This window comes from Vanellus vanellus (assembly GCF_965231255.1).
Source record: "Vanellus vanellus genome assembly, chromosome: 4".
In the NCBI taxonomy this organism is placed as follows: Eukaryota; Metazoa; Chordata; class Aves; order Charadriiformes; family Charadriidae; genus Vanellus; species Vanellus vanellus.
The window spans coordinates 42,884,375-42,900,115 of record NC_138909.1 but is presented as its reverse complement, the minus strand read 5'-3'; the positions used below and the strand labels follow the sequence as shown (position 1 = coordinate 42,900,115).

The following is a 15,741-nucleotide window of genomic DNA, read 5'->3' as shown; positions in this document are numbered from 1 at the left end:
AAGCTGTCCCTGACATGACCATCCAAACCCGCTGAGTGCTAAAATCAGCAGGGGCCGTACCTTTCCGGAGGCCAGATACTAATCCAAGGCTTTGCTTCACCCATGTGTCCTTGGGTATTAGATGGCAAGGGCAATGGAGGCGGGGAAGCACCCTGGATGCAACACACACCATAAGGATCACTTACACTTGTAACAAAGAAGATTTGTATACACAAGACACGTGGTAGTGCCTGAGCTTCCTTCTGTCTCCATATTCAGACCTCAAAATATGAGGCTTTCAATTAAAAAAAAAAAAAAAAAAAAGTCAAGAAGCAATTGTCAGTTTATTTAAATTTGTCTGTAACCACTCAAGAAGAGTCATTAAGCACTATTGTCTTTTCCTGGCTAGAAGTAATTTTTAAATTTCAAAATCAGAAGCAAAGCATGCCATGCCAGAGTGCTATCATTCGCTACTGTTGATGCTCAATGATTTTCAAGTCTTTATAATCAAGTAATATGTTCCCCTTTGTGTCTAACTCTGAATTGTCAGCCTGGCTCTTCAGTTGGCTCTTCTAAACTGCATCAAAGGCTTAAAAGCACAAACTGGTCTCAGCATTACAATCAAAATGCATAAAAAAATGACAAAACTATATATATACCCTAACTGAAAAAAAACAGCTTGAAAAAAATCTGATAGGTGGGAAACAGAAAGACTCAGAACAAGATTTGAAGAACAGGGAAAAGAAATAAAATGTGCTTTACCAAAGCTGTGACTGATAATCCCCTCCTGTTCATTTCTTCTGCCAAAAAAAAAAAAAAAAAAAAAATAAATCAAAATCATCTGGGTTTAAAAATAACCTTTCAAAAAGTAGGAGTTAAATGAAAGCTGACTAGTAGCATCTCAGAGTTAAACCAAGACTTTTGAAGACGTGCATCCACTGCAAATGCACAGGAATCTGAGAAGGCAGCAAAAAGCAGGTCAAGTATTGCTCAATGTATATAGCATAATTAAAAAAAAAAGAACATAAATAGCTTTAGCTTTTTACTTTAGGTGGAAGAAATACTTCTGTTTCTATGAATCAGCAGAAAAAAATGGCTTTATTATTACAGATTTCTTTTCTTGTAGTCTTAAAGGCAGAATAGATTATATTCATTTAGTTATGTCTGTAATGCATAGGGACTTTAGATATGCACGTGAAGAGTTACGGGGATCCCCACACTACTAAATTTACAACTTATATTGAAGGTGAACAGTGCAGGAAGGACAAGAGAAAAATAAAAGGTATAAACCATATGAAGTTAGATAAAGCAAACATTACAAAAAGGGAAGTAATCTACCATCTAACAATGACCAAGGCAATAAGAGTCAGAACAACAGTAATTTAGATAATTACATTTCCAAGCGCTGCTGCTGCACGTATGTAAGAGCTACTTACTTACACGTTGCTTTGGAGGGCAAAGACAGGATACAACAAAAATAATAATTCTGCTAATATGATTATCCCAATCAGGCCACGTTCAGGCCCAAGGAGGGCATAATCTTGGTTTGTTCATTAGCTTTCTAATATCTCAGATAATAATACATCTCAAAATGATTACCAAAATTGAGAAATACATGCTTAATAGAGAACCTTATCAGTCACACAGCACATGCAGACAGGTAACCTGTCACTACCTGTAGTTACATCTCACAGTACTTTCTCTTAACATCTAAATATGCTAAGCTCGTAATTGAAAATCCTTATCCCCTTTTTATACTCAGAACCTTAAAACAAAGTGTAGCAGAAATTCAGTGCCATAACCATGTTGAGTTTCTCCAAGTAATGCTTTTTCTCAAAACACTCAATGTTAGACAACTACAATAATCTCAATCACATTTTCTGTCATGAGCCTGTAATTAGTCTAAAAATTAATTTTACTACTCTACCTCTGCTACCAATAAAATTTCAGGGTCAAACTCTAGCTCTGAGCATGTGTACACAACTTTCACACCCATTTACTTCAAAGGTCACGCTGAGAATTTCAGTCCCTAATGGCTTTTGATTGATCTACTAATTCTTAAACATAAGAGGACCATAAGCAAAAATGCAGCCTAAAATACAAAACCATAACTTTTACGACTTAGAGGATCTGAACTGGCTCAGTATGCATGTGACTCAAACTCTTCCTAGGATATTATTAAATGTCCTCTGCCCCAGAGCTTGTAGCAGGTGAAGCTGGGTGGTGGGGAGGGAGGGTGGAAAGGTTTCTCCAGTGTAACTGTTATAGTCTAAGCAACAGGAGTCGCACCTATGCAGTGGTGATTGGCACACAAGAAATGAAATTGTGAGTTACTTTGTCACTCTCTCTCAAAAAAAAAAAATTAGATTTCAGTAAATTTAAGTCATCAATAAATTTTCATATCTCATGGCTACTGACTCAATCGCAGATTAGTGGTACAGCATTTCATTAACTTTGCTTGAGGACTTAAAAAATCTAAAATCTAAGATGCGCTTATGAATATGTAACAAATACAAGGGAGTTAACGACCCTTGTGCTTGCTGAGGCTCAAGTTTTGCTACTGATAGCCTGGCCCCTATACATGTACTGCTATTGCTCAGACCTCAAATTTTTCAAGAATGGTAAGATGAATGCTATTTAGGAAAAAAAAGGGAAGAGTGGAATCAAAGAGTGCAGGCATGTCTGTGAATGTCTGGAAGACAAGGAAGATACTGATAATTTGGAAGTGTCAAAAAGGGTCCAGCTAGCAAAAATGATAGAAAAATAAATCCAAGGGCAAAGAATTGAGCAACACAATTTATTTACACAGCATATATTCCAGCATATGGCTTATTATATAAAAAATTCTTATGAAAAAGTGTATATGTCAGTTACTTATCATATATGCAATCCTAAATTAGGACTTAAAAACCCTTTCTGAGGAGAGAAGCAGTACTTTTAACTTAGTTACCAGAGAAGAGAGTAGAAGTGAACTGTATTCCTGCAGTTTTATTTCAGTATATCAGGGAATTTAAGGTCTAGAACGATGCATTTAGTACCACATAAAGAGAAGCCTCAGGACAGAGCAAGTTTAAGGAAGTCTTGATAAGAAGTATTCAATAATATCTGTATTTTTTTCCAAAGAGATAACGATGAGTAATCAACATTAAAAGATAAACACAGTAATAAATACGTATTTTAAAATCTTTCTATTTGATGTTTTCACAACTATTTGCATTGAAAAAAACCCTCCATCTTCTTAATGCAAACCAACGGGTCAGGCTTTTAATAATAATGTCTTATAGTACTTTATATTTCATCTCATTGAACGTTACTAAAGGCCGTTAATTAAACCTCAAAGACCCTTAATGATTTAAACAGTCATTTCACCATTGCTGAGGTACCGCCACTTTGGGTGAGCTACTGCAGTCAATTAGTGCAACAAATGCTTTGATGTTACAAAGCAGTTCTGCATGACGTGAATGTTACTCTGCAGGACAGAAGAGCTGTCAGTATGTGAATAAGGGAAAAAATTCCACAGGCTTTAACAATTAAGCTTGTTTTCTCAAAATAGCTTTACCCATTTTCTCTGGGTTGTTATTACAACACTCTGAAATCTACATGAGACGGAAAAAATCTTCGTAGTATCCTTTTCTAGACTCACAGACAATAAAGAAATGTCAAGAATTTACTTTAAATTTCAGGTTTGTCTGTTAGCATTTTCAGCCTCATTTTGATAGCTAGATGACAATAACAGATTACTGTGGTATTGTAAATTAGCAGGAAATACACACAAATTTTGATTAAATCTATGGAACAAACTGGTCTGGAGTCTCAATTTTCTTATGAGTCATATGCACTTGACAAATTGAGATTTGCCAGAGATTACGGTAACACTGTTGGGGTTTTTTATTTGTTTGTGTTTTAAACAAAAACTCACTATAGCAAACCAAAGAAGCACCAGTAACACTGGTTTTGAAATACTGTATTAGAATATAGGAAGTACAAGACCTAACAGAATTCAACGAAACTGCAAAAAGTGACAAGTCACAACCGGGAATTCTCTTGCTGGCTCCTAGTGGTGTCACCACTAGGGGAACACCTAGTTGAACCTTTGACTGTTTTCACTACAGTATTTGTAAACTGTATATTTAATAGCAATACTCCAATGTGCCAGACACCAATTTGCACTGCAAATATATCTACATTTTGTATTGTAAAAATCAACTAAAATCTGGTATTTTCCAGGAATATACAGCTGATCACATTTCAACGTCTAACTATAATTTGCAGAATTTGAAAGTGTAATAATAGGGCTGGTTTGCAGTTTTCATCTTTAAAACTATCCACTCATCTACACTCCCAGAACGGTGAAGGCTGGAAGAAACCTCTAGAGGTCATCTGGTCCAATCCACCCGCTCACGCAGGGCCAACTACAGCTGGTTTCTCAGGACTATGTCCAGGCAGCTTTTGACTATCTCCAAGGGAGGAGATTTCACAACCTCCCTGGGCAACCTGTTCCAGTGCTCAGTCACCCTTCACAATAAAAAAAAAAAAAAAAAGTAAATCCTGATGTTCAGAGGGAACCTGCTCTGTTTCAGTTTCTGCCTTTGGTCCTGTTGCCGGGCATCGCTGAAAGTCGTCTTTGCACCTTCCCTTCAGGCATTTATATACATTGATAAGATCTCCAATTGACACCTTGCAAATGTTCTAAGAAAATACCATCCTCGATTTCTAAGAGGTGATTCTAAAATCTGACTTAGGGAACTAACCAGCACCTGCTACATAATAATAATCTGGGCAGAGAAAAAATTGCTTGCTTAAAATACTCTAAGCCATATTAGAACTTGTTGATATTCTTAACGTATGCTGAAAAACATTCATCATAAAAAGACAACAAACAACCCTTACGTAAACTACTAAAACACAGATAAAAACAGTAGAAGAGCATTGAAAAGTGTTATCTAATTTATTTATTTATAGAAATATGAGTTTACAAGGAAAGGTGAAACAACAAATTAACATGGAGAAAAAAATCATCTTATGTTAATCATATCTTTATTCTCAGCCTACGCCCTCTCTAATGCCATCAGCAGCAGCCACACATGTTGATAACTTTCTAATTTTAGATTAGCCGATTTAAAGAAAACTAAAGTGAGAATTTACCGCGTTTACTGTTTTTAAACACCACAGTGTAACCACTAAATCCAACCAAGAGAAAAAAGACTAATATCCTCAGAATTTGAAGGCATAACTTCAATTTATTCCTACTACAACTTCTCTCAGAACAAAACCAAATCTTTATAGAACGTATTCAGCTTTAAATTTGCAGCAAGAAACAAAAGGCAAGCTCAAAAGAGGATTTTTTTTCCCTGAACATTGATAACACTGTTTTCTTTTTAAATCTGCTTCGTTGCAAGCAACACTGTAAAGAACCTACCACAAAGCTCCTGTTTCTTAAGAGCTCATCAATATTGGCTTAACTGACATATTACAATTGTACAGCTTTCCCTTCACATATCAGGGAAGTCAACAAAGAGTCAAGTCTCAAAGCACATACAGAAACTTCAAAGCTAGACAAACACTGTTCCTAGTCAAGTTAGCGAAAGGCATGAAAATCGTCCATTTAATAAACTCTTACAAATTCGGTCATGGTCAGCCACAACCACAATTTTGGGGTGGTTTTTTTGTGCACAAGATGGGTTTAATGATAAAAAAAAAAAAAAAAAAAAAAGAAAAAGAGAGAGAGAGAAATGAGATTGCCACATATCGAAGATGGAGTCACAAGCCGATGAGACGTGAAGCAGGACTAATCTGCCCACAGAGACGGCAGTCACTGACAGCACAGCGCCCTGCCAGAACTGAACCCTCCTCCTCCTCCAAGAGGCAGCAGGCTGGCAAAACAAAGCGCTGCGGTAATTAACAAACCTTTACACCTCTGCTTCGAACCTGCACAGCAGCCTCACGCATCCAGATATGCAAACAAAGTCACTCAAAACGTGCATTCGGCGTACCTCGTTTATGCAACTCCCTGAGCGGAATGCCGTCTCCTCCTCCTCCTCCCCCCCCATCGTAGGGCAGATAGGGATCAGAAGAGACATCCATGGACGTGACCAACCCGCAGCCCGTCAGCCGCCTCAGCAGGGCCGCGGCATTTCTTACACAAGGGCGGCCGCGGGGGACGCTGCCATGTTTGACCAGGATCCGGCCTGCGCGCCGCTGCCGCCGCCGCCGCCTTGGCGCAGGAGCCGGGCTCTGCCCGCCGCTGATGTCAGCGCGGGGCGGCCGCACAGCCGGGGGCTGGGCGGGAGGGCGGGCGCGGCCCCGCGGGGGCGGCCCCGGGCGCGGCCCCGCTACCTGCGCCCGGCCCCGCCGGGGTGGGGGGAAGGCGGTAAACGGGGTGACGGTATTGCGCGTTGTTTCGTTTACACCGGAAAACGGAGCCACGTATGTGGTTGCTGCCGGGAAGGAGGCGAGAGCCCGTTTGCAACCCAGGGGAGAGGGAGCCCCGAGCGGGCGGGCGGCCGCGGGGGTCTCAGTCTCTCTCCGCCAACGCCGCCCCCGCCCCGTCCGGCGTTTTACGTGTCAGGGGGAACCGGCGCGGGGGCGGACGTACAAACGACGGCAGAAGTTCACGTGCACGCGTGAAGCTGCCGCACCCGCCGGCCTCGGCAACAAGTGCGGGGCGGCGGCGGCGGGTCTGCCGGCTCCGCTGACAGGGCGAACCTGCACCGCGCTGCGCGGCCCGGAAGGCGAGGAAGAGGTTGGAACTTACTTCCTTCTCCCCACCCCCGGAGCCGCACCAGCAAAGACTTTTTTAAACTAGAGCTACCGCCACGTTTTACTTGAAATGGATGTTAAAAAAATCCAAATTCATGTACTACCAGTGGGGGGGAAAGCCTGTCTCCCAGCAATTTTCTTTATCCTTTTCAAACATCTAAATAGTTACCACCGAGGAGGAACGATGGAACCTGCTAAGAGCCCAGGGCTCTGCCCCCGGCGGGGTTTGCTTACCCCGCTGTCACACACACGTCCCCCCTTCACGGTGTAGAACTTCAAAGCTGACATTCACTTCGGTAGAATTGGAACATAGGTAATCAAAAACATTAAAGCAAGAATTTAATTACATATCTAACCAAAATGGTCTGGTGTCTCAATTTTTTTTTTTTTTTTTTAGGATTATTCTGGTATTACAACCTCATAACATCCGTATTCATAACAAAAAGCTCTGGGGCAGGGAAAAAAGCAAATGTAATAAACACAAGTCCATACTTAAGCTTGAATTACCCTACACATTGTCAAAATGCTCCATGTCCCTTAAAAGTCACAGCCTCAAAACAGGTAACAAGCCACACGAACGCTAACCCAGGCATCCATGGGATACATCAAACAGGGACTGCTACAGCTCTGGCAAAACCCAAGCACTTCAACAATCAGTATCTAAAGACAAGAAATGGTAAACCAACTACATTATTGCTTGAATCTGAAACAGATGCTGTGATATATTGTATCCATATATTAATTTATGTTTACTGGATATCTTGTACCGGTCCTATCTTGCAATTACAGATAAGAAAACTATTTTACATGAGATTTCCATAGTTAATTCATTTGTAATGAAATACTTACATAAGATGTGCATATTGTTTTTCCCTTTTCCCCCTCCAGCAGGTAACATAAAATTGATCCTTGATCTATTATTCTCAGTCATTTTAAGTGTTTTGCTTCAGTAAAATGTGTCATACATTAACTACACTATCACTTAAGTTGCAGACATTCATTTGTGTCAAACTACATAAAAGGAAAATAAATGCTCTGAAGAGCTGAAAATGGATATGCAAGTCACTAGACATACTGCCTCAGTGGAACACTTCAATGCATCTTGTACACACAATTTAGATAACTGAGGGGGGTTGGAACTCGATGATCTTCAAGGTCCTTTCCAACCTAAACCGTTCTATGATTCTATTGACACTTGGCAAAGTTGAGAATACTACATGCCTGCAGCACCAAGGCCCAGCTTCAGTTCTGTTCACACAGGACACAAAGAAAGGAATTAATTTTATTATGTATGCCTTTTCATCTCTAAGTGTGACAGACAACTACTGTAGTTGCCAAATGCATTAGTTTCTTAAATAATTTTCCAAGTGTGTTCTTAAGAAAGTTATTTCTTTTCTAAATGATTTTTTGAGCACAGAGTAGGACATAAAGAAATATTGGGATTTATTTCACAGACCTGTCAATAAATTAAATCTTTAAAATATGGCTCCAACGCAAACATTGAAAACGCTGGTATCTCTATAGATGGAAAAACAAGTGAGAATGAAGGAAGAAAAAAAACCCTCACATATGAGTATATAGCAAAATATATTTTAAAACCTTAAAGACTATCTTATCTCCAAGACAAAAAAGAACCGTTGAGCCACAGATACTCAGTTCTAAAATACTGGTGTCTTCTATTATTTAAAGAGGCATCTCCATTTGCTGTCATCTATACAAGGAAATGCTTTCTGAAGAGTAGCCTCCTACAATCACCTTTTCATCAAGAGCAACTTAGTCTTTAAGATAAAGGGTGTAGCTAGTTGGAGGCGTATCTGATAAACTTTAGATATGAGGGAAAATAACGACAAGAAGTCTGCAGGGTAAAACAGATACAACTTCATACTTGCTACATAAAATTTCAAGAGCCTACCTAATATTAAATTGTAACAGCTCTTCCAAGGTCACTGCTTATAGACTGGCTGCCAAATACAGTCCTTTCTTTGTGTAGTCTTAAAAAGAACAACAGTCATTTTCTCTTCTCAATTACCAGCAGCTTGTGTTCTCATTGTTCATAACTCTACCGCTGTGTACATTACCCTTCCTATAATACAATGAAAAGTGGTTTGTTGTTGTTTTTTTTTTTAAGCAAGAGAAAGATACTATGCCTGCTAACCTGACCTAGTTAAGCCAGTCTTCCTTTAGTATCTAAAAGCCTATACAATTTCATCTTTCCAAATTACTCTTTTTCTAGCTAGTTTGAAATAGTGTCTGACTTTAACTTCCTGATAATTCTATATTTAAAAGAGTATGATGGTTATTTCTGTTGTGAAGTTCAGCAAATTCCAAAACTGTAGTTAGTGAAATGGTGTCTTTAGGTAACTAGGTATTTTGGGTATTATGGAGTACATAATTTTATGAACACTTGTTGTAAGGCCTAAACTAAGTTTCACAATAGTCTTATTTCCAATGACTGAGAACCCCTTAAAACGGCCAATTCAGTACATAGAATAGCTCGTATGTAAACAACAGGTCTGTACAGCAGCTTGCTTTCAAGGAGGCTTCATCACAGTAACTATAGACTACAGCCTCAATCCCAGAAATCCTCCATGCCTGAATAACTTCACACACCCGAGTGCTCCCATTGTTCTCAACAGGCACACACTGTTAACCATCACTTAGATAAATATATTTTTGCAGAAAAGGGCTTTAAATCCACTGTTTTAGAAATATCACAACATATATGGGTGACACGCCTTTAAAGCATACTGAGAACGAAGAAAGATACCTTAATATAAGATACCTCCACACCTTATCTTCTCCCTTTTAGGGAGAGAGAAGAAACACATTCAAGATAAAGTATCTGAAAATATAAGAACAAGTCAGAGGTTAGACAAATCAGACACACCCAAGAAAGGTGTTTTGAGGTGACATAACAAGGTCAATGAAAAGAAGGGGAGTATCACAACCCAAGGTTGGAGGAAGGACCTTAGTTCTGAAGCACTATTCCACTATTTCGTATTAAAAAGTAAGCCAGGTTTAATGAAGACAGCCAAGCACCTTGTTACATATAAACCAAACATATTCTCTCAATTTCTTCAATTACTTGGTTTATCTTGGTGATAGGATATGTAATTTAATTGCACCAGGTAATGAAAATTAAAATCACGTCTTTTATGAAATTCCAAATGTAAGATTGGGGATGCTGAATGATTTCATTAAAATAACAAGAGATGCCAAAAACGTGTCTGATAATTACAAATGCTAGTGTGACTGATGCAGAGGACTTCAGTGACTCTTAACTGTCATTTTCTTTCTTATTATAATTCAAAACTAAACCTTCTTCAGCAGAGCTAGAAGATAATGTTTTCTTGAAAAACGCTACATAACAGAGCACTCCTCTAAACAGCTACGATCTCCAACTACCCTGAAAATAATCTAACTTGTATACACCCTCAGTTGAAGGTTGGGCACGAAAGCATCCATTTACAACAGGGTGCCCAAAGAATACACAAAAGGTCTCAAAACCTACAGTTCCTCTTCCTTCCATTCCTTTTCTTTCCAGCTTTATTCTTCTACCTTTTTTTCCAATTTCTTCTTTCATTTACCCTTTTCTCAATCCATGTTGCCAAATTAAGCCAAGTCTAATTCCTCTACCAGCTTGACTTCTCCTCATACTTGACTTGTCTCAGTTTACTGATCTTGCAGCCCCTGCAGTCTGACTTGGTTCATTCTGCTTAAAATCATACAACTTTCTTATCTGGGTCACACAGACCCAGCAATGGGAACACTAAAGACGATAAAAGAAAGACAAACACCCCTCTCCCAGTTCTGATACCCAGACATGGTCCAGGATGAAATAACTCAAAAATGTAATCACAGAAATGGGAAAAAAAAAGAGGAAAAGAGTTCAGTTATACATAACTTCAAATTAATACACAGAAAAAAACCCCAAACTTTAAATTACAGAGTCCCAAACTTCATTCATTCCTCAGCAGTATATAGAACTCTGTGCGCGACCACAGTGGCATTAGCAAAATGCTCCCAGTTGCGTATCAAGCTATATACAGAAGACTCCATTAAGCCGCTTCCATTGCCACTTCATCAAAAGCCTCAATGAGGCAGGCAGACAATGACAGGAAAAATTTTAGACCAAATATAATGTAAAAGCAGAAGAAAACAAATTTATAACATATGCTGTTGTGTAGTTGAAGGCAGATGGGGTTTAAACATAACAGGAGTAAAAAAAAAAACCCAAAGAATATGCTTAGCAGTAATACACAGTAAGATTTTTTGCTATTTGGATTTTATTATACAGAAAAAAATAGTTTCTTAATCATAGTTTCTTTTTTGATAATAGTTTCTTTCCCACAAATTAGTTAATTTTGCTCACAATCATTTCACCCAGAAGAGAACACTTTATATTCCTGGATCTAGCCTAATAAGCTTGCTTCTTCACTGGCCAACCACAGGTTCTTGAATTATTCTTCTACAGTATTGTATAACTTCCAATGGTGCTTTTACTCACTGTCCGGACATGGAAGATGGTAATTGAAGTCAAACCCAACCAGCAAACAGAATGCAGCAGAACAGGTCATATAGCCACAAGCATCTTGTGTAATCAATTCTGAGACTGACTTCCCCCCAGGGTAGATGAACCTTCACTTTGAATCAGTGAAATACAAGTAAATGCTCCCCACTGCCATGCAAAACTTCAGGGCAGGAGGAGAAAGAAATAGACAGAAAAAAGAGGAAATAATGAAATCATGATGCAACATTAACACCTAAGACCAAAAATAAACTGGAAAAAACCCAAACGTTTGGTCTCTAAAGACTGCTTTGACATCTTGGCCCAAAACACTGAAGGGAAGACTACTCTCTACGGTTGTTTTTTTTCCCCACTCATTTCTGGGGTTCTCCATCGTGCTCTTCTAGATCTATGAGCCAATGATGCTGGAAGAAAATCCTTGACATCAGACTACATATAACTATCAGCTGTGAGAGGTGGGTGAGGTGGGTTTTTTCCCTTTGGTTTTTTTTTGTTTTTTTTTTTTTTTTTTTTTTTAATTGGTCAGCTTTACACTGGCATTAAAAATATCTACTTTCACTGTACTATCATGCAAGGAGGACTTGAAAAGCACGCTATCTTCTGCAAACAAGTTGCTTTCTCTGATTCTTTAAGAGACTCTTAACTACTTTCTATCTTTCTCCTGTTCTTTTTCTTTACAGGGTAGGCTTTTACTAAGAAAGAAAGCCTGCTGCATTTTTACCTTTGCATACATGTCACACTCCAATCTGCTAAAACTGTAGTTATAACTCATCAGAAGATTTGGCATCCTTAGTAGGAAATGATCCTGTCTGACTTAGCAGCTTTCCTAAAGTTTACTTCTCTCTTTTCTAGGACTAGCCAAAATTCTGCTACCGAGAACATTCTGGTTTTCCTCTTACCTAAGTGCATATAAGGAAATAGGTTTTATCTGCTAGGTTGCCCTTATTCTTTTTTAGGGTTGTTCATTTTTGGCCACTATTTTAAACTTACTGTTCAAAATACGTGCAGGGGATAAAATTACAGCACCAACATGTATTCCTCCCTAGATATGCCATATATATTAAGCTTACTTTCGATCTTCAAGAATATTACATCTTCTCCATAAGCTGTGTGAACATAGATCCAACAGCAATTTTCTATGTTGATAATAGATAATACTGTACTATGCCAGGCATATTTGAATGCCATGAAACTATGAGCTCAATACTTAGTAGTTTTCAGAATGAGACTTGCTACTCTATTTCCATGACATGCTCATTTTCCAAATGCTGTATGAAGTTCTGATCCCTCCCCTTAAGTTACAGATATTAGAAAAAGTTCAGAAAGGGGCACTAAAAAGGATCTAAAGCATGGGATAGTTGCAAGGTCTAACCGAGAAAACCAGAAGTCCTTAACCTGGAAAGGAGATAACTGAGGAGGAAAATAAATAAGTAGCAGTGTAAATCAAATTTTCACCATCTGTTCCAATAAAAGAGCTCTTAAAATAGTTATTGTTTTAGAGGATCAAACCTGCTACAATTGACAAGGGCAAGGACAACAAGAAGCTTTTGTTAATGAGTATACATTGTATAAAGGTATAGCAAAACAAACTATAAGCAGTTTGTCACCTCACACCGGGGATTTATAAATATACCTGCTCACTGATTTGCTATAATTAAAATCACTGCTCTGATGCAGTTCCTTTTGGTGGGAAACTTGGGATTTTAATCCATGATTCTTTCCTCTCTCCTTAGAAGTGGGAGAGCGACTATCACCTTTCACAGTGACAGCACCATGCTATCTATGTGTTAATCCCTGTTAGCTTCCACATGCATACGGCCAATGCACGACAGGCCTTATCAGAGTATGTGTATTTGGCAAGACAATCAAGTCATATTAGTTTCAGATCACCTTGTCCTAGTTTCATATCAAACCTTTCTGTATCAACAGCAGTTTCATTTCAATAACCCTTAACCCCCATGTGTCAGAAGAAAGAAGCCGTTAAAACCCCTATGTATCAGCAGAAAGATTTTTCACAGCTGCAACTATCAACAACAAAACCAAAAAAGAGCGTAAGCATTTATGCTGTACAAGGGTGAGTGACAAGGAAGTCCATGTGTCAGTTCATGCTAACACATAGGCCAGAGCTAGCCTAGGCAAGGCTCTAGCAGTTGTAGCTGTTCTCGGCAGTATTTATACCTGGGTATAGGTTCAAAATAAAGAAAAGAAGGTGATTCTTCACATAAAACGTAGCTAAGTGGTTAGAGCTTGCCAAAGGATGGTGTGGGTCCTAAAGAACTGCTTTAAGAAAAAGTCAGTGGAAGAAAACTCTAAAATCACTACCACACGGTTGAAAGAGGCCCTCAGTTATACAAAACTGCTGCACAAGTACTCAGATGAACTATCACTTTCTCATCCTGTTCTTACTCTTCCTTAAGCACTGACTTTTGACCCCTGTCAGAGACAGGATGCTGAGCTAGGTGAATTTGTGGTTTGACCCAGTAGAGCTGTTCTTGTGTTTCAGGGACATCATGATAATGTCTTCCAGAATACATTTCTTTCTAATGCAAGCATACAAAAATATTTCACTTTAAAATGTATTTATTAGCTGGTAAGCAAGAATGTTCTCAAACGCGGAAAGCAAGAGTGCAGCTTGACATGTTTGGTCCTTTGGCTGAATTGAGAGAACAAATCAAAAGTAAAATGAATAAATGAAATATTATTAAAGCTGTACTGAAAATTGTTTATTTAGTACCTAAAGACTTTACAGTTGTATTAGACTTAGTTATTTTATCGTATGCTTCAGACATACCTACATATATGCCATCACATTTCCTCTGCTTTCATTTCTTCATTCTTACACTATTCATACAGCATGCCTGGAGAAGGACACACTTACGATAACACTATGCCAGACTGTCAAGTCAGTAATAACTGCCTCAGCAGCATCCATTAACAAAGCCAGTGTGCTTTAAGCTCTTCAGCAGAGCTGCAGAAGGAAACCAACAAGATTATATAATATCAGAAAGACAGAAAGAACAAATTACTAGTATTATGATTCATCTTCTTCCAGAGTACCAGGCTGGAAATGCATATGCTTGTGCGCTTTGGAAGATGAAACCCAGTTTTGTAAATATAACTTTGGCAGGGAAGACTGGTGAGACCATTCAAGGACTGTTGGCAAGGTTAAGTTCTAAAACCAACACAATTCTTGTATCCTATAATCAAGTGGTCAAAGAACTGGCCATGGCATTTCTGAGAAATTGAAATGGTCAAAGTTTGGTTTTAAATACTTAAGGGAACAAGAAACTAATTGGTTACTAAAACTCTACATACATACGGCTGTAATTTCTGTCCCTCAGAAAGTCTAATGCCACACCAAACCAGACTAACACTGTAACACCATTACAGGCTGTTGAACTAAAACAATATCAAGTGAATTTTCATTTTGCACAATAATTATGTTAAAAAAAAATAGATCAGTGTTCAGAAAAATCATTATCACAATATACAGGTAAGACGCAAAAGACATTTAAAAAACCTGCAACTCACTGATTCAATAATGACATCCAATAACTAAGATAAAACATTTTTTTCCCCTTAACCTAAGAAGCTTCCAGTCATTTTTCTTTGTTGTTTTCTGCCAGGAATTTTGAAATCCTTGAAATAACTTTGTTAATTAGCCCAGTTGTCCATGTAAATATAATGTATAACAACTTGTGCTCCAGATAGATGGACAAAATTAACTTCATGCATTACCAATAAAAAAAAGTAGAAGAAAACATGTTTATGTATTGTCAGATAAGCCGTGTTCAGCTGCATTAGTAGTATGCAGCACAGGCCAAATGTCTGCAGCTCCAGCTACAATCCAAAAAAGAAAAGGTAAATGATAACCAGTTACTGACAATTTAACTATTCAAAAGAAACTAGCTGTGCCTCATGCTTGCACTTGTGATCAGAGCAAGTCATGTTATCTCATGCTTCAATTTGTCTGGCATGATTTGAGAGCAAATATATTCCTTACTTAAGAAGAACAATGAGCCCTTAATGCAAATGTTGCTAACTTGGAAGATAGGTTGTCTGTAACTTAGGAAAGAGATACGTCAAACTGTCATAATGACTGTTCAGTCAAGTTGGTTTTATACCCCATAGATAGAAAACACAAACAATGGCAATGGTGCAAAATGACTTTGAAGGCCCTTCTTCATATCAGCTGTGGACAACAGGAAGAATCTGTTCATTCAACTTCCACACATAAAGTATATAACAGGAACTTAAGTTCTTTATGCAGGAAATGTTATTGTATTCTTTTCTTTGTATTCTTCCTTTTCTTTATAAACTGCGATAGCTAAACAGAAACAAACATACATGTGAAAGGACATTCATGTGTTGTTAGAAAAGATAACTGTCTAAATCTTGCTTGAACAATTAACCTCTGATGTGGTATGACTTTATTATATAGAACTACCTGCACTTGCTGAAAATTACATTCTGTT

The 15,741-nt window shown here is 38.3% G+C and overlaps 1 protein-coding gene across 2 annotated transcripts in view; it reads right to left on the bottom strand.

Moving 5' to 3' along the window:
* The window catches only part of CLCN3 (chloride voltage-gated channel 3), a gene marked incomplete at its 5' end in the record, with an annotated part of 75,289 nt that overhangs the window by 38,122 nt on the left and 21,426 nt on the right, over nt 1–15,741 (bottom strand). The window contains one exon of one of the 2 annotated variants that reach the window (XM_082482892.1): nt 5,973–6,063. The exons of the other annotated variant lie outside the window; for it this stretch is intronic. Coding sequence (XP_082339018.1) covers nt 5,973–6,063 — 91 coding nt within the window. Of the gene's footprint in view, nt 1–5,972; nt 6,064–15,741 lie in introns of those variants that run through there. 2 annotated transcript variants of the gene reach the window in all.